The sequence below is a fragment of the Pleurodeles waltl genome, chromosome 2_2 (assembly GCF_031143425.1).
Source record: "Pleurodeles waltl isolate 20211129_DDA chromosome 2_2, aPleWal1.hap1.20221129, whole genome shotgun sequence".
Taxonomy (NCBI): domain Eukaryota; kingdom Metazoa; phylum Chordata; class Amphibia; order Caudata; family Salamandridae; genus Pleurodeles; species Pleurodeles waltl.
In genome coordinates, this window is record NC_090439.1 from 469,479,138 (window position 1) to 469,503,234 (window position 24,097).

The 24,097-nt window shown below is 45.2% G+C and overlaps 1 protein-coding gene across 11 annotated transcripts in view; it reads left to right on the top strand.

The window, feature by feature from the left end:
• DLGAP1 (DLG associated protein 1) overlaps window positions 1-24,097 on the top strand; it is a 2,415,981-nt gene that overhangs the window by 2,346,156 nt on the left and 45,728 nt on the right. For all 11 annotated transcript variants that reach the window (XM_069219941.1, XM_069219948.1, XM_069219940.1 and 8 more), the window contains 2 exons: window positions 13,203-13,294; window positions 20,862-21,014. In XM_069219941.1, the coding sequence (XP_069076042.1) occupies window positions 13,203-13,294; window positions 20,862-21,014 (245 nt within the window). The remainder of the gene's footprint in view (window positions 1-13,202; window positions 13,295-20,861; window positions 21,015-24,097) is intronic.

Consider the following 24,097-nt stretch of genomic DNA (forward strand, 5'->3'; position numbering starts at 1 on the left):
TCAGTCTTAACAAGAAAGTAAACCTTTTTGGCTGAAGAAGCTAATCAACACTTTTTCATTTTGAGACAAACACAAGATCTAGTACTTGGTGCCTTCTCACATCACGATATTCTTTAGTGGTGAGCCCATTCTCCAATCCGTCAGAAGTGTGAGTACATATTAATATTGCTCATCCTTTCCTTTGAATCGGTGAAGACATATCTATATTTCTGTACTTCGCCCACAAAATAGCAAGCACTGCACCCTATTTGAAGGCATGTTTCTGTGGGATTAGTGACATGGTACTTTGTTTTCATGTTCCCACACTGAACCAATGAAGTACAATGTCATTATGTAGTGTGAAGCCAATGGCTCAATCTGGCCTGTGTTTAATAGGTTATCTGGGAGATTTAACACTGTACAGATCCAGAAATATGCAAGAGCAGTATTTAGAGGCAAAATAATGATCAATCAGCACATTTTGTTACTAACACATGAAACACAACTCAAGATCCCGTCTTCATTCTTAGAATTTGAGATACAATATACAATATCATATAAAGCAGCATATGTAATGCATAGTCTATTTTCAATCTCAGTTGCCAGGCTGATCACACAAAAGATAGCAGGCCTGGCTCTCCACACACACAGGGAACAATAAGTAACCACTCTTACAGGGGTATGATACCTAGGAGAGTCACGCACTTTGTGAACAAGCAAACAGTGTTGCATCATGCATGAAAATAGGTAGATATTGTTGTATTTGCTGCAATGGTGAATATGTACAAAATGCATCACTTTTCTATGAAAAGTCGCAGATTAGACTTCAAGAGACCCACCAATATTATTTTTTGTAGTTTCTGCTTAAAATCCCATGACTCTTCCAGTTTCATTATTGTTAAGTATTCATAAAGAACTAGTGATTTTTATTCTGCAATGCCATTTCTGGTAGAGATTCTAACCACAGATTCTTCACCTTGTGAACTTCCACAGGCGCCAGATTGTATCTGGAGAATTTTTAAGCGAATTCCCTTGCGCATCAGTAAGTGGTGTTGTGTGGCTCCGTATTGGGTCTATCTCACCTCAGGTGTGACACCGGGCCCACCATAACAGCATCTCTTCCGCATACAGATGTCAGTTTCTTTCTGATAGCTGTTCGCGCCGTTTGATGCGGAGCACAAAGAAATAAAATATGCCAGTGTGCAGATCTCTAGGTTGGCATCTCATTAGCGGACTGTATGAGTCCATTCCACAGACTGGTGAAGAGGGTGGGTCGGTGAGGAATCTGCAGTTAAACAGAGTCTCTACCAGTAAATGCGTTGCCAAAGGCAAGTAACTCATTCTTCTGATAGAGACTTTCATCCACAGATTCCTCACCTTGTGCATGGATAGCAAGGCAGTACCTCGCCAAGTGGTGAGTCTGTAGAATGTTCCAAGCCAGGAAATCCTGCAGGACAGAGCAGGTAAAAAACCTGTCTCTCCAAACCTGACTATTCAGGCAGTAGTGCTTCGTGGGATGTCCATGTCGCAACTTAGCGATGTCCAAAACTGGTAGTAGTTGCAGCCTTTACTCATGTAGAATGAGTGTGCAAGCCATACGGGGGCTTGTTTTTCGGCTTGATCATAGCAGATTTTATTGCATAAAATAATCCAGCAGGTGATAGTTCTCTTTTGCACCACCTTTCCTTTTTTTCCCTTTTGCGCTCCAGAGAAGACTACACAAAGTTGACCATCCAGTCAATGGTTTCTGGTCCAATCGATGTAAAAGCTCAGGGCCATCTTAGGATCAAGATAGTGGAGCTGTTACTCCTCCTTAAAGGGGTGAGGTGGAGCATAAAAAGATGGTAAGGTGATGGACTGCCATATATAGAATGGTGTGGCTACCTTCGGCCGGAATTTCGCTTCTGTCCAGAAGACCAATTAGTCCGGGAAGAGGTATGTATCTGGTTGTTGCACCGAAAAAAAGTCTGGCATTGTCTCACTCGCGGGGCAGATGTTGTAGCAGTGAGATATACTGTTGTTATGGTCAGAAGGTGGAGAGAACAGCTGTGCATTGGTTCAAAAAGGCATGCATATCAAACCAAATTATGGTCCACTGTAGCTTTGCAAAAGGTGTTGGCGGGAACATGTAGATCAGTCCCTTCAAGTAATGCATCACAACAGGTGATTTGTACAGGGATGGCTGATCTGGAAGAAGTAGGAAGACCGAAAGTGCCAAAAGAAATCCCTTAACTGTTGCCACATCAAGGCCTCACTGGGCTAAAGAAAGACAAAGCATTAGGGTGTCAGATAGCTCGGCTTGTAAGGGTTGTATGTCATGGGAGGAACACCAGACATCAAATATCTCCCAGCGTCCACATGTACAGTTTTAGTGGAGGAGTGCATGGCTGCCCGGATGACATCAAAGCACATCCGGAGGGAGATTAAAAACCTTCAAATGTTGCCGTTCTATCTCCGTGCATTGAGCTGTAGGCTCGTGTACAGGATTCGTCCCTGCTGTTGCAACAGTAGGTCCTCTCCAAGGGGCAGGTGGATTGGAGGACCTATGCTAATGAAACAGAAGTTTTAGGTACCACATTCTCCTAGGACATGGGTACTCGCAAACATTTTCCCTGGGGCCAAAAAGTTTGGTCTGTGACGTGCCTGGGGGGTCAGGGTAGTGTCGGTCGGGTGGGGTAGCTGGAGGGATTGGTGGCAAGGTAGGTGTAAGATAAGCAAATTATATACATCTAGTGGCTGAAAAAAACAATGGGAAACCAGAAAACCTGGAATTAATCGCAGCTTACCCACTTTTCCAAATTTTGTGTTCTTAGGCAATTGTTTAGTCTCACTTTCCCTCCTTTTTCAACATTATCACATTTAAGATGACCTCGAAATACATGATTCATGGTGTGCACTGCACAAAACCTGCTTCTATGTTTGATTTATTAAACTATAATATTGTTAATGTATGATAGGAACCCAGGCCACCCATAAAGTGCACATACCAAGTGGCTTGCCTCTTTAACTTACTATTGATGATGTCTCATGGTAGAGGAAAGAATTTATGTTTCCAAATTTATGTATGAAAACTATCACCTTTAAATGAATACATCTCAATGCACTGATGAAATAAATTGTACTAAGGCAAACATGTTCTGAATGTTAACTAAATACACTTTTTTAATTTTGAAGAGACTGTCTTGGTTTTACACTTGTGCTGCAAGATGTCTTTAAAAATGAAGGCATTTCTAAAGTTAAGTGCAGGAGTCCCTAGTTACTTCTTTTCTTTTACACCAAATAAGTTTGAAATAAATGATTGTGTGTCTATTTAATATTTTTATTGTTAGTGTGGAGTTGAGCAAACAGCTGCCCAGTGCTCAAGTTGCCAGAGGGGCCGCATGTAAAGGTCAGAGGGGCTGCATGAGGCCCGCGGACCGTACTTTGAGTATTCATGTCCTAGGACAACTTGGGCCTGGTCTTTTTTTAAATCTTTTTCAGTATTCTGGGTTGGGCATTAAGGCATACAGGTGTCCCAAATCCCAGTTCAGGCAAATAGCACCTCCAAGTGAGAGCTGACTTTGGAACTCCAGTGCGAAAAATGTGGAAATTGTGCATTCTCTGCAGTGGTGAATAGATAGAGCCAGGGTTCTCCCCATTACTGGACGATGCCCTGTGCAATCTCTGAGTGCAACTGTCATTTGTGATCTGTTAAGAAGTGGCAGCTGAGTTTGTTCACGCTGGTGTTTAAAGATCCAGGCAACCAGGGACATGACCTGAGTGTTCAGACACTTCCAGAGATGTAGCACCTCCTGGCACAGTACCAATGACTCCACACTATCCTGTTTGTTCCAGTACCACGTGGTGGTCATAAAAACCTGCATCCCTTCCTCTTGATTGTTGTGATGGATGCCTTCAGTGCCAAGCGAATCACTTGCAACTCCAATAAGTTTATGTGAAGGCAAATTTCCTCAGGAGCCCAGAGTACTTTGATCTGCATCTCACCCAGGCGCCGTCTACAGCCCAGCAGCGATGCATCTGTCATGACTGTTACGTCTGGGTGGGGTAGGTAAGAGAAGTCTGCCGCCTATCCAACTGCGACTGAGCAGCCACCACTACATGTCTTTTGAAGTCTCCTTCAACACTTGGATGTACTCTGATAGGTTCCCTTAGTGCTGAGCCCATTGAGACTTCGGACCCCACTTCAGAGCCCACATGTGCCAAATGGTGTGGTCCACAAGTAGAATGCAGGAAGCCAAGAGACCAAGAAGCACTGTTGTGTGGATGGCTCTGATGAAGGCGAGTTGCTGTGAAGAACTTAGATGTCACTTTGACACGTTGATGGGAGATTGGCCGTCTTCTGGAAGTGGCTTATGACTGTTTGAGGCAAGTCTGCCTTTAGTAGCCAGTCGTTAAGGTATGTGAAGACTGGTATTCCCAACCTCAGCAGATGGGCTGCGCCCACCACCATCACCTTTGTACACCCGAGATACACTGGTAAGGCTGAAGGGGAGCATAGAAAAGTGAAAGTGCTCTTGGATACCTGAAACTGCAGATAATGTCTGGGGGATTGCAGGATGGGGATATGAAAATTGGTGTCCTGCAAATGCAACACCTCCATCCAGACTTCTGGATCCTGGGCAAACAGCACTTCAGGCAGGGATAGCATTTTGAACTTGTCCTTCTGGAACAAGAAGTTCAAAGGGCCCAGAGGAAGGATGGGATGAACACCTCCATCCTTTTTTCTGCAAGAAGAAGAAACAGGAGTAACAGCCAGTTTCAGTCTCTGTTGTCAGAACCCTCACTATGTCTCTCTTGGCCAAGAGAGCTTGAACATCCTCTCATAGTATGGCCAAGTGGTCCCCTGGGAGGTATTGCAATGTAAGTGGCATTTCTAGTGGATGGGACAAGAAGGGTAGGGAGTAACTGTGTACCATGATCAGGAACATCCATTGGTCGGATGTAATGCTTCTATACTAGAGAGAAGAAAGTTAATGCAGCTTCCCAAAGGACCAGTGTGTGCTGCCGAGGATGACTTAAAGCAGTTTTGCATCTGGAGTTTGAGTAGATCATTGCCCCTGGTGGCCGGGACCCTGTCGGCCTGCTTCCCTGTCTCTGCCTTGAGAGGACTGAGAGGCCTATTGTTGTTAAGGAATGTTGTGGCGTTGCATCTACTATATGCTGGTATACCCTACGAAAGCCTAGAAATGGGTGGAATTGCTGGGGACCCTCCCAAACGGGCAGTGAGAGGCCTAGGGAGATTGCTGTAGCAGTGTTCTCTTTAAATCGCTCTAAGGCTCTTTGATGGCTCTCAAAATTGAGAGCCATCAAAGGGCATGCCTATTAGCGATTGCTGGACATTGTTAGAAAAGCCTGTGGCACGAATCCAGCCAGGTGGCAGATGAAAACATATGTTTGGAGAACATCTCCATGTGTTTAGACTCTCTGTCTGGCGGTGTGGTCAGAAACACATAGGGGGTGAGACAAGTTGGGGGCACCTGCACCACCAGGCTCTCTGGAGTGGAATGTTGCAGGGAGAAATCCAGATCCCCGGGGGCTGGCCTATGCATCCTTTCACCTGCCTATTAACTGCAGTGCAAGATCCTGGTTTTGCCCAGGTGTCCATCAGTACATCATTAAGATCCTCATTAAAAGGGAGGAGAAGTTCTTGGTTTGTCCTGCTTTAAGGACCTCAGTAAGTACATTTGTCTTGGCCTTTGTTGAGGGCAAGATTAGGTCTAAAACTTCTGCCACGCTCCTTATCACTGTAGCAAAGGAGGCAGTCTCTACTGATGCCAAAGCAGGATCAAGGGAGGATAAACCAATGTCTTCTGTTGCCATAGCCGGGTCAAGGGAGGATAAACCACTGTCTAGAGAGATATGCAGCCCACTGGCATCGAAAAGGTCTAAAAAAGGTTTTTGTCACTATATGTGGTGTCAACATTAGCATCATCATCATCCTGTAGCTGTGAGGTCTCATGTCTGAATGTGAATAAAAGAGAGTTGCCTATGACCTCGGAGTTTACTGGTGCTCTTTGAAGTCAGATAACCATATCAACTCCGCTTTCGCCATTGGTGACATCAGTGTCGATGTTGAGACTCAGGCTGGTGGAGACCATTGTGGTGCAGAAAGCAGCACTGGGCTTTGCACGAGGGCTGGTGCCATGGAGCTGAGCTTGGATTGAGGTTGAGAGGCACAGTCGGTGTGAGAGATGAATCCACAGTTGGTCACCCAAGTGTTGGCCATCATGGATCCTTGGGGCCAGAAGACATGCAGAGGGCTATGGAGAAGTACCAAAAATGTTGTCAAGGGCCTTTTGAAGCTCTTTATGTTGTTGTGGCGTCGCTAATGGCCCTGGTAAGTTGGGTGAATCAGGATCAGCTTTGGAATCAGTTCCGATGTCAGTGAACAACTTAGCTGCCTGGGGGTACTCAAAGCATCATGTGACTCCATATGGTGGGATTGATGGGGCCTGACATGTCCCTTGAACACTGGAAAAGTTGAGGGAAAAATTTGTCAAGTTGACAGGATTTGAAGGAGCTCCCGGCTGGCATTAGAAGGCGCGAAAGAAAGAAACTAAAGTTATTGTATGGCAGTGGTACAGATATAGTGGCCCTATATGAATAGACCTGTCTCAGAGCAGCATAATGCCACCCACTGACACTCAAGGTAATTGCTACTGAAATTCTCTCAATCCAGTCTGGGCCCTGGGGAAATTCCCAAGTTCTGGATCCTGGATTTGAAATCTCTATCAGAAGGGGGCTTAGCCAAGCCAGTGACCAAGATGGCCGCATGGCAGTAAAGGTCCCAAAGGCATCGCCCTAATGTGGCAGGTGTCGGGCAAATACCAGTCGTAATGCAGCCTTCAATCCATAGATATACGCTTAGCTAACAGTCCTCTGCCTCATGATGCTGCTTGCGCACCAGGAGACTAGCGAGATCATGGCCATAGCCTGAGCCCGTCACTGTGGCCTGATGTGGCCTCGTAGGACCCGCAGGGACAGGGCCCTTGGGCCAGCCTGAGGACAGGGTCACAGTATGCGCAGACCTTGTCGGCCTCCCCTGCCTTCTACCCTCGCAGTGCTGGGGAGTCTATAGCAGCAGCAGGGCTTTTCCGGAAATTGTACTGAGGCCCTGTCTCTCCATACCAGATGCCTTGTTGTTGGACAGCGAAACCGGCTGAACACCTTGAATCAGAGACCCAGCCCAGATGACTATCAGCGCTTGGTGGCCTTTACCCCCGCAAATTCATGGTTGCTACCACAGGCTTACTGCTCTTGCCTGCGACTGAGATGCAGCCGACAGCGATGAGTCCCAACACTTGTGCTATTGCTTGGTGGCTGCGGAGGTGGTGAGTCATCGGTCTGGCTGAGGGGGGCTGGGGCACGGAGCCCTCATCTCCCACTATTTACTTCACCATAGACTGAGGCAGAGGTAAAGTTGCTCGCTCCCTATATTCTGCACAACCTGCTTGAGGCCCAACGCAAAACCTGCAAATTATCTAGGCTGCTTTTCACCTGCTACTAAGAATACATTGCCTGTGTCTCTTCTGTTGGTGCTGGTGTTGCTGCTGCACGAGCCCTTGCTGGCTGGGGCCCCTATACCATCTCAAACCCCATCAGTGGCGCAGTCAAGACCTCCCATGTTGCTGGGTTCAGACCATAGTGCACAGTTCTTGCCCTCTAATGCTCATTGCGTGCTGACATACACCATTCTGAATGCACTATTTTGCTGGGCTGGCTGATTTCCCTATATAGGTGGCGTTCAACCTAGAATTGGCGTGCTCTCATGCTGTGTTTGACTGACCCAATCCTGCTGCATGACGAGTCATACTACAGTAGCTAAAATGGGTCCCGGGCGATCTCAAGCAGAGGCAACTTACATTTGAGGCTGTGAGGACCCCGCAAATACAGCACACTCCCCCATGTGGCAGTGTCCCCTCTGGTGACACAGACTCAAGCCCCCAACTTGAGGGGACTGCTGTCATTATGGCCAAATTATGGCTGGCTACAAGATGATTAACACCAGGTTTTACACACTGACGCACAGGTTGTATCGCATGAATAAGTCTCACCAGGCTTGATGGTGCTGAACGCAGGCTCTCCGAAATCGAAAACCGAAATACTAACATGGTTAAGCGCATTGAAAGAGTGGACCACATACAGAAAATCACTGTCACCTAAAATGAAGATTTGGAGGCACGGTCCCACCGCAATAACATGCATATCGCGGGGGTTGCTGGAACCACCAACAATGGCCACATCGACAACTTTGTGGAAACAATGTTGGTTGAACCTTTTGACAGAGACTCCTTCACTGCCACATTTGCCGTTGAGAGGGCCCACAGATCACTCGGGCAGTGCCCCAAACATGGAGCACCACCTCGCCCAATCATTGCGTGACTCTTTAATTTTAGGAATCAGGACAAAGTCCTGCGACTCGCCTGGGACAAAGGCCCATTGCCATATCAGGGCAGCACCCTCTCTTTCTTCCCAAAATTTACCTTAATGATCCACGAAGCGCAGCATAAATTTGCAGACATCAAAAACACTCTTTGGAAGAGAGGCCTCAAATATGGCATACAATGCCCAGCACATTTATGTGTGGAAATGAATGGTCAGCACTATATCATTGATCCCCCTGGAAACTTTGTCATGTTCTGGAAGCAACACAAAAGTGCAAAGACTTCGCTGGGGCATACACCATCCTCGATTTTCCCCACTACCTTGGCGCCAGATGTCCACGCTGAACCCTTAATCAGACTATATAGCGCTTAGCCCTGTGTCTAGCATGGCACTATACAATGCTTACACTATCAATGGGGAAACACCAATGATCCTACTAGCTGCTGGAACACCGGATGGGCTATTGTTAATTATGTATAGTCATGGTTTAGATGGGCATTGCCTTTCCTGAGCATTGTCACTTCCCCCGAGGTATATACTAATACCGGGTTTTTTCGGATTTGGTTGGGGGTTTACAGGGTTTCGCCAAACACTGTTTGGGTTGGTGTGCGAGGGGGAAGGGAAATTCCAGTTGTTCTTTATTGGTTTACAGGAGCTACACTTTCACTTCACTTCATGACACTACACCGCTACGTTCTGCACTCCATGCTCCATGTTTACCTTTGGTTCTATGATGACACACAGTAACAGGGCACGAGCATTTGCACTTCATTGTATGACATGGAACATTAGGGACCTTAACAACCTGAGGAAAGGGAAACATGTTCTCACTTATCTTCACAGGCATGGCGTTTAGGTGGCCCTTCTGAAAGAGACCCACCTGCCACCGTGCCACGACTGCATTTATGCGGCTCAGTGGGGTCCCCACCAATACTTTGCCCAATACAGCTCATATTCACATGGAGTTTGGGGAAGCTGGCTGGGAAATCTCTGCTACTAGTGAATATCCATGCACCACATACTCATAACCCTGAGTTCTACAAGAACTCTCTGCTCAGATGGGTCGGTGTAAGGCCGACTATGTATTCTTGGGAGGGGATTTTAATATCACTTGCCAACCCACCACTGACTCCGCTGGCTCTACTGCAGTTACTAAACCACACTCACTACAGGCCCTCACCGACCTTTTAGACACCGATGTGTGGCGCTTCCGCCACCCGCACGAGAGATACTGTACCTTCTATTCTGCTCCACATAATGTCTGGGTCCCTACTGATCATTGGTACCTCTCACTCGGAGTCTTGCTATGGCCTGATGATATTGTGCACCTGCCTCACACGCTCTCAGATCATTCCCCTGTTGCTGCCACATTGCACATCCCATGCCATGCCCCACTCTTGCGGCCCTGGCATTATCCCACAAATGCCCTCCTTGATGAGGCCTTCTGAATGGAGGTTTGTGATGCTAGAACTGAGGTCAAGATTTATACTTGCTTTGTGCTGAATTAGCGTCCTTATTCATCCTCCCGTGCAAAAATGGTGCACGGAAGGGAGGCAGGCCTACATAATGGTACTAAACCTTTTTAGCGCCATTATTTAATGCCTGGGTCAAGGCAGGCGTTAGGGGACCTGTGGACCCAAATCCATGGTGAAACACCATGGAAAGAGCCCACAGGTGCCCTCCCCAAGCCCCAGGATCACCCCCACCCACACCAGAGGGACCCCAGGGGTTGGAGACCCCATCCCAGGTAAGTATAGGTAAGTAGAGTTAAGTATTTTAGATTTTTTTTAAATTGCCAGTGGTGGCCCTGAAATGCCCCCTCCCCCCCACATGGCACTGGGTGCAATGGCCAGGCCCAGCGGACCCTTGTCCCCTGTGCTGGCCATTGGAGTGGTGTGCATGACTCCTGGCTTTTGTAAGACAGTAGTCATGTGGTATGGATGGTTTTGCATCAAGAAATGACGCTAGGCTGGTTAGAGTCATCTTTTTTTACTCTAACTAGCATAACATAATTTTTTGGTGCAAAACTCCCTTCTCCCATACCGCCACCCTCACCTGCCTAACGTAATTTCCCAGGACATTAGCCCACCCTTTGCCCCGGATTGCTCCATTCCATAAATTTGGTGCCTGGCTGGCATAATGGAATGGTGCAAGTCAGCGCTATAGTTTTTGACGCAAAACTGCATTTGCACAGTTTTGCGTCATAAAATGTAAATCTGGGCTTGAATATTTAGCTACTAACACTGGCACTTGACAGACACACTCTATGTTGTGGGAGGCCTTTAATGCCTCTAAAAGAGGCATCTATATTGTGAAACACGTGGGAGTCCTCCACAGCATCGGAAATTACTTAGATGGAGTTGAGGTGAATCTGTGTGATATTGATGCACTTACCATGGCAGACGCAGTTATAGCACCTCTCTATGCCAGAGCCATACATCAGCAATATTTTCAGGATCTGGCTGAGCAAGAGGTGAATTATTTGGGCAAGTCTGCTAGGGCACAACACTATGGTGAGGGCAAGCGGCTAGGTAGCACACTGGCTTGTCTGTTCAACCCACCTTACCATACCACATGTATACCTGGTCTTCAGCAACCTGATGGCACTATCACTACTGATGGCCCGGTTATTATAGATGACTTCATGACATACTACAAGCAACTCTACCCATCCCGTATGAACAATGGCGCCTCGCTGGGTGGCTTTTTGTCTGAAATAGCGATGGTCTGGCTTGAACCTGGCCAACAGCAATTCCTCCCTGCCCCCCATCACCTGTGAGGAAATCATTCAGGCTATTGATTCCCTGGGTGGCATCAAAGCCCCTGCACTAGACCGCTTCACCTGTAACTTTTACAAAGCCTACAGGCCAGTTTTGACCCCACATTTATTAGAAATGTATGCAAAGTCCCTTCAAAAGGGTACACTTCCCACCACATTTCATGAAGTTGTCATCACCTTGTTACTTAAAACCCAATGAGCCCCCACAACTCTGCACTTCTTACAGACCTCTATCGTTATTGAACCATGACAACAAAATCCTAGCCAAGATGATAGCCCCATGCCTTTCCCTGTTAATGTAACACATAATCTCTCCTTTGCTATCCGGGTTCATTGCACATTGCTATACATCAATTAATCTCTGCTCTTTGTTTGCGGTCATTAATCAGATCTCCCCCTACTATCCCTGCGGCGGACACCCTGCTTGATGTTAAAAATGCATTTGATTGTCTTGAATGGCCATTCCTTCCTGCTACTTTAACCAAGCTGGGTATCCCAAATGGTTTTAGGAGCCTTATTGTGCAACTCTACAAGGCTCCCCTGGCCTGCCTTCAATTGTACTGCGTACTCTCTGAACCCTTTCCCCTGATGCGAGTTACATGGCAGGGTTTCCTGCTTTCCCCTCTCCTCTTCATCATTGCTATGGACCCCTTACTTAGGCACCTGAAAGAGCAACACTTAGAGAGAGGCCTTAGATTCCCTCATGGTACGTTATTAATGTCTCTATATGCAGATGACATACTATTGTTTGTGAGAGATCCTCCTACCAATCTTCCCCCCCCCTCATTCGTGAGGTGATGTGCTTTGGAATTTTTTCCAGACTGTCCATTAACTGGAACAAGTCTGAGATATTTCCTTTTATGGATGCCATGAGGCCCTGTGACTTAGAGTTATAAATACACTGTCCACTGGGTTCAAGCTGCCTGGCTAATGAAGGGTGATACCCTGAAACCGGTCCTCGGATGCTTGTTTCTGGTCCAGGAAGGACCTGGCTTGGCAGTTTGTCGCCCCAAGTAGGAAGGGTATGCCCAGACGTGGGTCCCATGCTCACTGCACCACTGGGTTCAAACTAGCCTGGCTGATGAAGGGGGATCCCCTGAAACCAGTCCTAGGCTGCTTGTTTGCAGTCCAGGGAAGACCTGGCTTGGCAGTTCAGGGTGGACTGTTCCCATGGAAAACAGGGTCAAAACTAATTTGCATAATGCTGGGTCCAAACTGGGGTGGTGTGGTGAGCAAAAAAACGATGGATTAAACCCAGATATTTGTGACTGAGAGTGAATGTCTGCATTGTACCGCATTCCGTCCATCATTTGTTCTTTTTTCGTTTGTCGCCCCAAGTGGGAAGGGTATGCCCAGACGTGGGTCCCGTGCTCACTGCACCACTGGGTTCAAGCAAGCCGGGCTGATGAAGGGTGATACCCTGAAACCGGTCCTAAGATGCTTTTCTCCAGTCAAGGGAGGACCTTGCTTGGCAGTTCAGGCTGGACTGTTCCCACGGGGAACAGGGTCAGGACTAAATTCTCTATGGCTGGGTCCAAACTAGGGTGGCGTGGTGAGCAAAAAAACAATGGATTAAACCGAGATCTTTGCGACTGGGGGTGAATGTCTCCATTGTCCAGCATTCTGTCCATCATCTGTTCTTTTTGCATTAAACACCAGAAAAGGCACGACGCATGCATGCCTTTCACAAATAAAATCAGGTGTTTTTAAAAAGGCAAGCCCACGAACCAATGAAGCCGATAGGCGTGTGGTGGGCGTGGTTAAGAGCCTACAGAGAGATTACAGCAGACTAGAGTGCTTGCGCGCTTGACCCTAAAAAGGAGAGTAACTGCGAATTAAAGCAGATGGTTTATTTAAAATGGATAGATGTACATGAGAAACCATGATGCTGATTATACATTTGTAACAGCATGTGTCTCAAAAAAAAAAAAACTACTGATTTTACGGCAGGGGTGGCTCAAGTGGTTCCCTAAGGGGCTATGCCGAACCACTTTTAGTTGTCTTACTTTGTTGACTTGCATAACAATATATTTTCTTGTCCTTTTTTCCTTTCTCTCAGTTCTAGAGAAGATTCGCAGTGCTGTGGGTTGTGCTCAGCTTCTCATGTCCCAGAAGTTCCACCAGTTCAGGGAACTGTGCGATGAAAATCTCGTAAGTAACATTCTCTTTTGTGCATGTAGTCAAATCCATCTACGTCCCCGTAATCCTCCTTACAGGACCAAAGAAGTTGGATGTTGCTCTTTGGGTAGCCTCAGAGCAGTGGGATCACAGAGACCATCTGGATACTAGATAAGCTGTGGGAGTAGGTTCACGTAGATTTAGCTGGTATGGTAAGGATGCTTTTCGTTCGGGAGGCAGGTATCCCCATAGCAAAGAGTGCTAGTTACATGGGGAGAGTTGGGAATAGGGGTGGTGTGTGCTATAATTTAAATTAAGCAGCACATCTGCCCCTAGGACTATCTCGCTGCAGCTGTCTCGATGGTCAGTGGGAGTGGTATCACAGCATATGAAACTTCTGTGGTCTTTGCATACGAGCTTGCTAAATTTGTATTCATCAAATTAGTTTTTAGTTTTTGGGGAAACCTGTGATGTATACACTTGAGCTCTAATTTGAGGAACAACAATACACTCCTCTTCTTTCCATGCTCGTGTGATTACATGCATCTGTGATTGGCTGATGAAGGGGGAAGAGAATGCTGCAGTGGTGTCTATTCTTGGCAAAAGAGGTTACTGTATGTTTTTTTGGGAACCTCTAGAAAAAGAAAAATACCATAATTATGGCCAAACTATATGCCACCTGCTTAAATCTACCATTGTGGACGCATGTAGAACTTATCTTCCAGATCCCCTCCTTACGCTCAACAGACTGGCTGGATGAGCAGCAAGAGAATGTAAAAAAGAACACACAGCCTCAAATACGTAGGTTTTTCTGGGTTTTTTCATACCAGCACCAAAGGTGCTTTTTCAGTCCTTAATCTGCTCTGCAACCCAAGGAATACTGCTGAGGACTTCCTCATTGCAGTGATTCATTCTGTGGGCAAACGGACACTGAGGCAGAAGATCACTGTATGATTGTATTATTACCTTCCTTTTTCAACTTATTACAACAGTCACAGACACGGATACAGTAACACCTGCCTGCTGCAAAACCACTGAAATTGCCCAAATTCCCTAAGTGTCTATCAGTGCCTGCCACCACATTCCTCCAGGTCTGGCTAGGGTGTAGCTCCTCAACACCCAACCCAAGAAATGGCCACATCCTTATATGGAAATCAGCAGAGGTGAGTCAAGCCACAGGCCTGGACGTGGTGACCCCAGACCTCGAAAACTGGAAGAATCCACATGGGATCTGTAAAATGTACTCGCACCTGTGTGCTCCCTTCTATGGGACACAGAAGGCACTGGGCATCAGGTCTCTGACCTGTTGCCTGTCGGCATGTGATTCCCTAGGTAGGAGAAGACTTGTACACTTATCTAATATTTTAAACCCTCCATGACCATCTGCCAGCACCTGCTGTGTCAACCAGAGCAGGTGGAATATATGCTTTCAGAGGCACAGCAAGGAAAGAGAGTTAATAAATGTGGAAGGTCCATGTCCATCACTAGGCAAAGTAAGCCAGTATTGTCTGTAAAACAATGTGCCAGTGAATAGGGTTGTAGGTTAACTTATGCATGCAGGGGGTCCTTCTGAGGAATAAACTCAACCAAGTTGAATATTTTTGATAGGCAACATATGGCACATCTGCCAGAAAGTAAAGGACAATGAGGAGGAAGGGAGAAGATGGATAGTGGCTGAACAGAGCAGTGACCCCTCCTTTCTGTAACTGGACTTGTATCCCCATTCATGTAGTTATGTGTCAGAAATTCAAAACACTCCTCCAGAATTAAGAATGGCCAAGAAGTGAGTGTATACAGAGATAAGCTTACTGAGAAAAATATAAAACTTGATTAAAGTATTTGCTCCTCCTGCCCACTATGTATATTGTAGTATTCTTTAAACCAATGATGTCATTCTCACCCAGATTCAAAAATATTACCAGTCAAAAGCAGTTTACTGACCTAGGGCTACATTCAGATACAGTTCCTATGTTTCTACATATAGAATCAAGGGGGAATATCAGATTCACACTGGTCATCTTGAATTGTAGGTCAAGTGCCTCCTGAAGATGCTGGCAATGTCTTAAAATGTCTGCCATTGCCAATCTTTGTTACTACATTTTAGAGTTCCATTTTCACATGAGTATCTCAAATATGGTCCTTACATCTCCATATTGTCTCCAAGGCAAACATGACTGATGATGGGTGATAATAGCTTCTTAAATTCTGGTATGCTTCAGGAAAATATGTACTAAGGGCCAAATGTATGAAATGGCTTTACCCATTGTGTGCCAAATGGGAGATATGGCCCTAAATATTAGGAAAGATGACTCAGAGATAGGTACACCTTTTATCTGGTGTTTAATAATATCAGTCCTCTCTCTTGACATTTTGCATCTACTCAAGGGAGAATCTGCCTCCCAGTGCATTGCCCCTGTGCTGTTCTGCCCTAGAATGGCTACTTGCCTTTTTCACTTCCAGTTTTATGGACATTTTGTCCTCTGGACTCTACAACCCTTCCATCAATTAGAACTACAGGACATCTCCCCCTTCTTGAGAAAGGTCTGCCATCTCACAATAAGTAGAGTCTTTTACATTAGTTCTATGAATTTCAGTGATCATGTGATCCTGGTTGTCATTGGTCATTTCAATCTGTGTAGAGATGATTGGATAATTAAGTCACAATAAAGGTGCATCTTCTTTTCTAGATCACAGCATCTGTTTAATCTGTTGTCACAACCTTGTTGAACTGCAAATTCTTTCAGTCCAACTGACATCCTGTAGTCCTGGCGGCCATGACCATGGATTCTTCTCATATTCACTTATTCTCAACAAAGAAGGACACAATCTCCTTTTTGAATTCATGAGTACTGTGCTTCCCTTTCTCTTGCTCATCAGTTACATGAAACAATGGTTGTTCTACAGATTGATAATAGAAATTGTTTGTGATTCATGGGTATGTAACTCTATCTCCTATGTGCAATTAGGCTAGATAAGATCATTTATATCGGTTGCTTTCAAAGTCAACATAGAAAATGGCCGTACAACACATTGTGAAATTTATTACACAATTGTATTTTATTTTCAAAAGGCCAGGAGCAACAAAAAAGTTTACAAGTGGTACATATATTTCAGGTGGTCGGGCTTGAGTCATTAAATAAATGAGCCGACAAAGTCAATCGAAAAATGGCTGAAAAACTTTTTTGTACGGGAACCATTGTAATCACAGAAAAGCATGTTCAAATATCAGTAAGTGATTATAGGATGATAACGCAATTTGAAAAATTGTCAATGTCTTGACATGCCCATGTATCTGATACTTGGTCTTCATCACAAAAGCAGCGACATGTCATTCAGGTAGCAACCTAAAGAGAATGCAATTATAATCTTGTGTCAGTCTCAAAATGAGGAGTCAGTGTATATCTTGGTTCAAAAGCAGACATGAATTTTTGTATTGTAATGTAGTATCTATATAGCACTTACTACCACAAAGTGCTTGCTACACTGTGTAGGATGTGTACTTGGAAGGTTGTTGTCTTTGTTTTGATCCTATGTGAAAAGTGTTTCCACGTCATGCGTGATGACCACAGACGAGTGGTTATCATGTTATGGGTTGCAGTGCATAGCAGTGTGGTGGATGATAAAGTGTGAGAGGCAGACACACAGTATGTTGGTACCTTTGAGCAGCTCTGCAGGTCCATTTATGGTATTTCTCATGATAATACTCTACTTAGCTGGTTACAGCGTTATGCACTGGGTTGTCCAATCTGAGATTTTGTGTATAGTTGTCGTCATGAGTTAGCATTGTTGGAGGGAGACAGAGAAGCGTAAGGCTCTGTTGGATTTATCATTTTATTATACCATATCTGAGTGCCTTTTTGAGACGTGAAGGAGAGTACGGATTGTATGGATTGTTGGGAGCTACAGTGGTGAACTATACTAAAGGCCTCTGAACTGTCCAGTAATGTGTGACAGATCTCTTAACATCATTCCATGCCTGTTCATTTGGTGATGTTTCTTTTTTGTGGCTCTACCATGCTTCTGATGAACAACCCCCATAGCAGATATGTCTTATGTGAATTTAAGAGGTATATGTTAGAATTTGCTGCTTACCACTGCTTAGTATGGTCTTAGTGTTATTTTGAGCTGTAACTGGCATATGTGCAAGTACATAACTATATAAGGCCAATATGAACCATAGGATAACCCTCCTTGGTATACCTGCATATCGAAAGCAATTTACTGGTTAAGATGCTTTCAATTCACAAGTTGTAAACTGAGGATTGCGCATGAGGATATGACTGTTTTCTTGGCTTTGTTGCCAGGATGTGGATGGTGCAAATTATCTAGGAAATGGCCATGTTTTAAACAGTCTTTTGAAGTTTGTATGAATTTTGGTGCTTCTTATGTTGGCTGGCAGCGCGTTCCAGAGCTTGGTGGCTTCTACTGAGAAAGCAGTGCCTCCTACAGATTTCCTATGGTGATATGATGATAAGTGGTGTGAGCCTGGAGCGTAGTGTTCTGTTTGGTTTGTACTGCTTGAAATGAACTTGTAGGTATAGCTCTCCTTTTTCTTGGTAGGTACTGTGGACAAAACAGAGTGCCTTGAACATTGCCTTTCTAGCTATATGTAGCCAGTAAAGCAATTGCAAGACTACAGTAATGCGTTCTCTTGGATGAATGCTTTGGAGCGACATTTTGGATGATTTGCATTTTGTGTACGATGAATGCGGCTACACCAAGGTATTAGCTGTTGACATATGCAAGCCCAGAGATGACTAGAGTGAGGATGGTTTGTAGTTCATGCTGGCATGCAAGCTATGGGAAAATACAATGTAGCATTTTCTTTGTGTAGAAAGCACTTTTTGTGCTGTTGCTAACATGCAGTATTAAGGATAGGTCTGAATCCATGGTTACCCCTAGGTTTCTAACGTATCTTGATGTTGGAGGAGCTTCAAGTTCCTTAGGCCATATGGTGGAAGGCTGGAACTTCTGCCTTTGTCCACGAGGCATAATCTGTATTGAGCTTTATATTGGTATTCATCACCTATTTGTTTAAGGCATGAAAGCTGTCATCAAGTTGGGAATTGTAGATGTCTTTGGGGCTATCCATTTCAGTATCATCTGCATGATTGGAACAGGTGATGATTCAATCAGATTTAGTAACAGGGTTAAAGGTAGCTGTTGAATAACAGTGGGGATATGATAATTTCATGATGAACATTGCAGTGTTGTGTATGAGGAGGTGAAGCAAAAGGTGGTAGGTAGACTACACTTTGTCTATCTATGAGATAAGACTCAATCTATTTTAGAGCATTTTCAATGATTCCAAGATTGTTGAGTCTTTGCAGTAACCCACTTGATATGGGCCAGTACTTTGCTAGGTCAGATGGTATGAGTTATTTATTTTTAAGGAGAGGTCTAATATAGGTTTTCAGCTCAAGGGGGAATAGCCCTAGTTCCAGAACTTACTGAGTAGGGATCTGGCTATCTCCTCTGCACAGGTTGAGCAAAATATATTTTTATAACTTTTTTTTGGCGATGCTGGATCTAAAGGTAATCTTGATGACCTGCCTACAACGATAATATTGAGTTAATGTTTTTTCTGACAGAGTTTTAAAAGAATGCATTGATGGATGAATATTGTTGTCCTTTTCTATAGTGGTTAAGATGTGTGTTTTTGTGGTGTAATCTGAATTCTCCTTATGGTTATTTTCAATACCTTTTAGTTTTTTTTAGATCAATTATTTGGATATTTTGTGACAGAAGTCTTCTATTCATGTTGACTCTGTGTTTGGCACTTTAAGTTGCAGAATTCTATTTGAATTGTATGGAGTTGTTTAGAAGGGCAGCCTGCATCAGTTATGCAAGTGGAGTAGTAGAGTCTTTTTGTGTTTCTGATGGCTCAAAGAAGCTTGAAGGTAATTTCTTTCATCCAAGCTAGGCAGATTTGGCCTCCAAAAACGTTAGGGACAGAAACCAGGTCATCATTTCTCCTGACATTTTGCATCACAAGCCTCACTTTAGATGGCAGTCTGTATCACTAACCTCAGCTCAGTTGTGGGGATTAGAGGTTCCAATGGGAATTGGGATTAGCATAATGTTGAGCCTCTGTTAATTAAATTAACTGGGCTTTACTCCAGGGATGTGCTCAGCGAGGTGAGGGGTGAACAATGTTACAACCTTCAGTAATGAGGCTTCCCAAGATACTCATGCCTTATGTTAATCAAAGTGGGCGTACAGTCCCTTAGAAGACAAAAGATGTCTGAAGCTCCGGCTTTGGCAATATGGAGCCAGAATTATGCTTAGATAAAACAGGGCTTGCTTCCACAGTGAGATCTGTTGATATTTACAAGTCAAAGCATGCCTTTGTGTTCAGCATCCAGACTTATACCTTAATCCATTTAAGTGATATTTTCTACATAATAGACATTGTGAAATGACCTTTTACTTCATTTAGTTAACACAGGAGTTGCTGGCTTGGCTGATAGAGTGGCTGGCCATATACAAGGATGAAAGTGTTGTGCTGCCATTTTTGAGTGCAGGAGTGTGCTTAGTGCTACGTGTCCTACAGTACAGTAACTGTAGTTCCAGAGGTGGCTTACCGGAGGGAAAAGGGTGGGGTGGCGTGGCATGTGGCAGTGGGGGCGGGGGGTGGACAAAAACATATAGATTCATTTTTTAAAACTTACCTTTTTTGCCTTCCAATCCTAATGCTGCCGCAGCCAGAAAGCAGCATTAGTATTAGATGGAGCACCCAGCTAGGGCGCTCCGAGGCAGAGTGAGAGTCTCTGCCTGCTGTCTCCATCCTGGGAACAGTGCTGGGTTGGAGAGAGCCCAGTGTGCATGTGTGTTTGGTCGGCCCAAGTCAGCCGGCCAAACATACATGCGCACTGAGGGGAAGCGCCATGCACTCCCCCTTTTTGCTCGTCACAGCCCGATGTCCCCGCCCCTTTTACTATAAAACAATAATAAATGTAGTTTATTATCATTTTATAGTAAAAGTTTTGCAGCTGCTGCTGCTGTCGGGGGAGGGATGATACTCCTCCTCCATAGTGAAGGAGCCGCCCCAGTGTAATTCTGTTTTATCTGAAACGTTAATGTAGTAGTAGCTTGTGATTACCTTTGTTCAGATGAAGTTTGTATAATATTTCTTTCCTGATAGTATAGTCAGTGATTAGGTTGTTGTGTGTACTGTGCCATTGTGTTCCGATTGCAGTGGTGAGTAGGCACATATTTACACAGTCAGGTACTTCCTTCTTCATTATTTTTCGACACAACCACAATAGGGGATTACCACAGAGCCAGGCCTTGTGATTTCCCATTCATGTCAGTGTTGCAGTTACTGTACTTAAAGCCAACTTTTTGCGATTTGACAGAACTTTCTCGCATTTTTTCAGCCGTAGTAACAATTTAGAAACAGCTTGTACATGTAGCATAAAGTCATTGACCCTGTACAGTACTGAAATTCGCCTCATTGCTTTCCCTGTGTGAAAACAGTATCAGTCAGCCCAGCAGGGTCCATCCATAACATGAATGTTTGCCTTTGCTGTTTACTCTTCAAATGTTGGGCTGGTGAAGAATCATCCTATGCATTTCATGAGTTCCGTTTTGCTTGCAGGATCCCAACGCCCACCCGAGGCCTACTTCACAAGATTTGGCAGGTTTCTGGGATATGCTGCAACTCTCCATCGAAAACATCAGTATGAAATTTGATGAACTTCACCAGTTAAAAGCCAACAATTGGAAACAGGTGGACCTGCTCGATAAGAAGGTATGATGCTCTATATATGGTAGTCCATGTGTCTCTTTACAGCTTTCAGCGATTGTATTTGGGCGGACTAGACATGCAAAGGAACGGTGGGTATCTGCAGCACCTCTGTACCACTGGAATACTGGCCCTAGCACTGTTAGATTGTTCCCAATAACAAGTAGACTGTGAAGCCATATGTTGCCTCTTCATGCTGGAAAACCTGCCGTCTTCCCCCAAGTCTTTCCCATTTCTCTATCTGCTTTGTTTGGCAACCAGCCCAGTACCGACCACTGAAACGGAAAGAGCCATAAAAAAACATCGGGTATGCTTGTCCTAAGTGTGTTCCCATTCTGGGCCCTAAAGCCCTCTTCTGCGCACTGAGGTGGGCAGCTCTAATGCTGTCACTCACTAAAACGGGAGTCTGGGATCACTGGTGCCTCAGAGATGAGGTTTTGTTCTGAAACCTCGGGCCGCATTCACAAAGTCATTTGTGTATGTAAATTCAACCTACACAAACAATTGCCCTTTTAAAGTGTAATTTCACGTTTTGTGAATGGTCTAGCTTTCTATAAACCTACAAAATAAATAAACATGGTTTACAGTAAAAAATAATATCAATGCATGTGCACAGATCTCTCGGACACATGCACTGTCCCTTTCAGGACTTTTGCGTCAAAAAACAACGCAAATGCGGTGCTAAAAAAGTATAAATATGGGCCTGGATTTGTTGTTGTAGGGGCAACTCTCGACATTGGCTAAGATGTAATTGTTGTGCGACATACAGAGGCAGTTGTCGCAAACTCAACACAGGTTGTTCATACACATGTTTTCGTACTGTATGCCTTTTCAGAACCAAGGACCTACTACATGGTGGCATGTTATAGTCACCAGGGGCGGCTCCTTCATGAGGGTGGAGGAGCGTTGCCCCACCGCCAGCAGCAGCAGCTGCAAAACCTTTAAAAGAAAACAATAATAAACTTAATTTATTACTGTATTCTTTTAAAGGGGCGGGGCCATGGGGGTGACAAGCAGTGAGGGGGAGTGCACTGCACTCCCCCACACTGCGCATGTAGGTTTGGCCGGCCAAACACACATGCGCAGGGTGTTCTCTACAATCTGGCAACACTGTTGCCGGGCTGGAGAGAGCAAGCACAGGCTTCCAGTCTGCCTGGGAGCGATGTGGCTGTACGCCCCCAGCCAGTCCTGATGCTGCTCTGAGCAGCATCAGGATTGGCCACAGGGCAGGCTTGGAGCCTGTGCCTGCCTGAAGCAGAGGAGTTGAGTAACGGCACGGCGGCAGAGAAGGTAAGTGTTTTTTTATTTATTTAATACATTTAATTTTTATTTTGCCTCCGCGCCCAGCGAGCCACTCCTGATAGTCAAAAAGAAATAGTCATCTTGATTTCCAACACCTGGGACATATTGAACAGTGCTTAGACGTGCCAATTTAGCATTTTTTTTGTTAAGAAAACTTTAAGACATGCTGCATAGCAGGTAGCGCTGCTGTGTGACATGTAAATAACATTGACAAAACCAAAGGCAAAACCTGTTGGCTTTGCCAATGCTTATTTTGGTTGCTTTTCATTTGGGAGTGGTGTTTACAATCGCCACATGCCTATAGGTTCCAGGGTCGATTGAGTGACTCCAGTCATCCCTGCCCACATGTTCGATTCTCCTGTCACCTGGAGCCTGCTGCTGTCTTGAGCCAGCATCTGGCTCCCATAAGGATTGTGCTGCAAGTATGCAATTGTGGGTGCCCCTGGAGTGCAACAGGAGTGTTCGGCTGATTTGTGCCCTCCACGGCACTATGGTATTACAGAAGGAGCCACAGACACTTGTGGAGCTTCTTCTGTAATACTGGTAGCGCTAGCATACATGTATCACAAGTGCTATCCAGAGAGGGCGTTCCCTCACTTGCATGGTGTGTGGCTCCATGCAAATGAGAAAATCACTTTGACTTAGCACCCGCACCATAATACGGATGCCGGTGCACAGGCACTTAGTAGGTACACTGATAGTGCACCACAAAAAAGATGGTACACAATAAATGCTCCCCCTCTAAGTTAGCTCTATGGAGGGAGCAAATGGTGGGGTCCCTGGGCCCCTCAGACATCCTACTGCTGGCAACTATAGTGACTCACCACACCTGCTTGCAAGGAGATCTTTATCTCCTCTTTAAAGTGGAGGGGGCATACCACCTGTACTGTAAACACGCAGGCCCGTATATTTACTTTTTTTGCGCCGCATTTGCGTAGTTTTTTGTCGCAAAAACGGCGCAAACTTGCAAAATACCATTGTATTTTGTAGGTTTGAGCCGTTTTGCGTCAAAAAGTGGCGCAAATGCGGCGCTAAAAAAAGTATAAATACGGGCTGCAGTCGCTTGTAAACTGCCACTCAGTATTTCACTGATTGAGCTGTAGTCTGGGGAGGAGCGAGTTCGTGGCTGCCCTGTTGACAGAGCACTACTTGTAATAGGGCTCGCTGTCCGTGTTTGCACCCAGCGTGCTGTTTTACGATGCACTGTGGTGCAAACGGGGACAGTGACCCCATCTGTAATAAAGGTTCAGATGTTTAGGTAACCATCATGGCTATGCACAAATATCTTTTTCAGTCAGTCTTCACCTGGGGCACAATCGTTTAAAAAAATGCTACCAGCCCGTAGGCTCCAGGGCTGGCCACGTCATGCTTTTGATCACTTCTCACAAGGACTAAACTACCTGACTCCTGCTCCTATCACATCCAGCTAGGTCATCCAAGTGAAGGGCAGAGAAGTCAAAAGTGACTCTTTGTGACATGTCCCCTCTTTCGGCCATTGCGGGACTACAGTTAGGGCCAGAACCTCAGTTTCTACCTATCCCCTTTCTTCATTTCGTGGAACAACACACCTTCCATTTCCTTTCTTATTAGGTAGCCTAAATGTTTTCCTTTTAGAGAATCATCAACTGCATACTTTCGTCAATTTCCCAATTACCCACACAGCAATGAATTGTGTCAACAATCACCATGGATGAATTTCACAGCCTAATATGTAATGCCCATTCCTATGACGATGCTCCAGCTGCTCCACAATGGATTCTCCTGAGCATATACCATGGGCTCAGGGT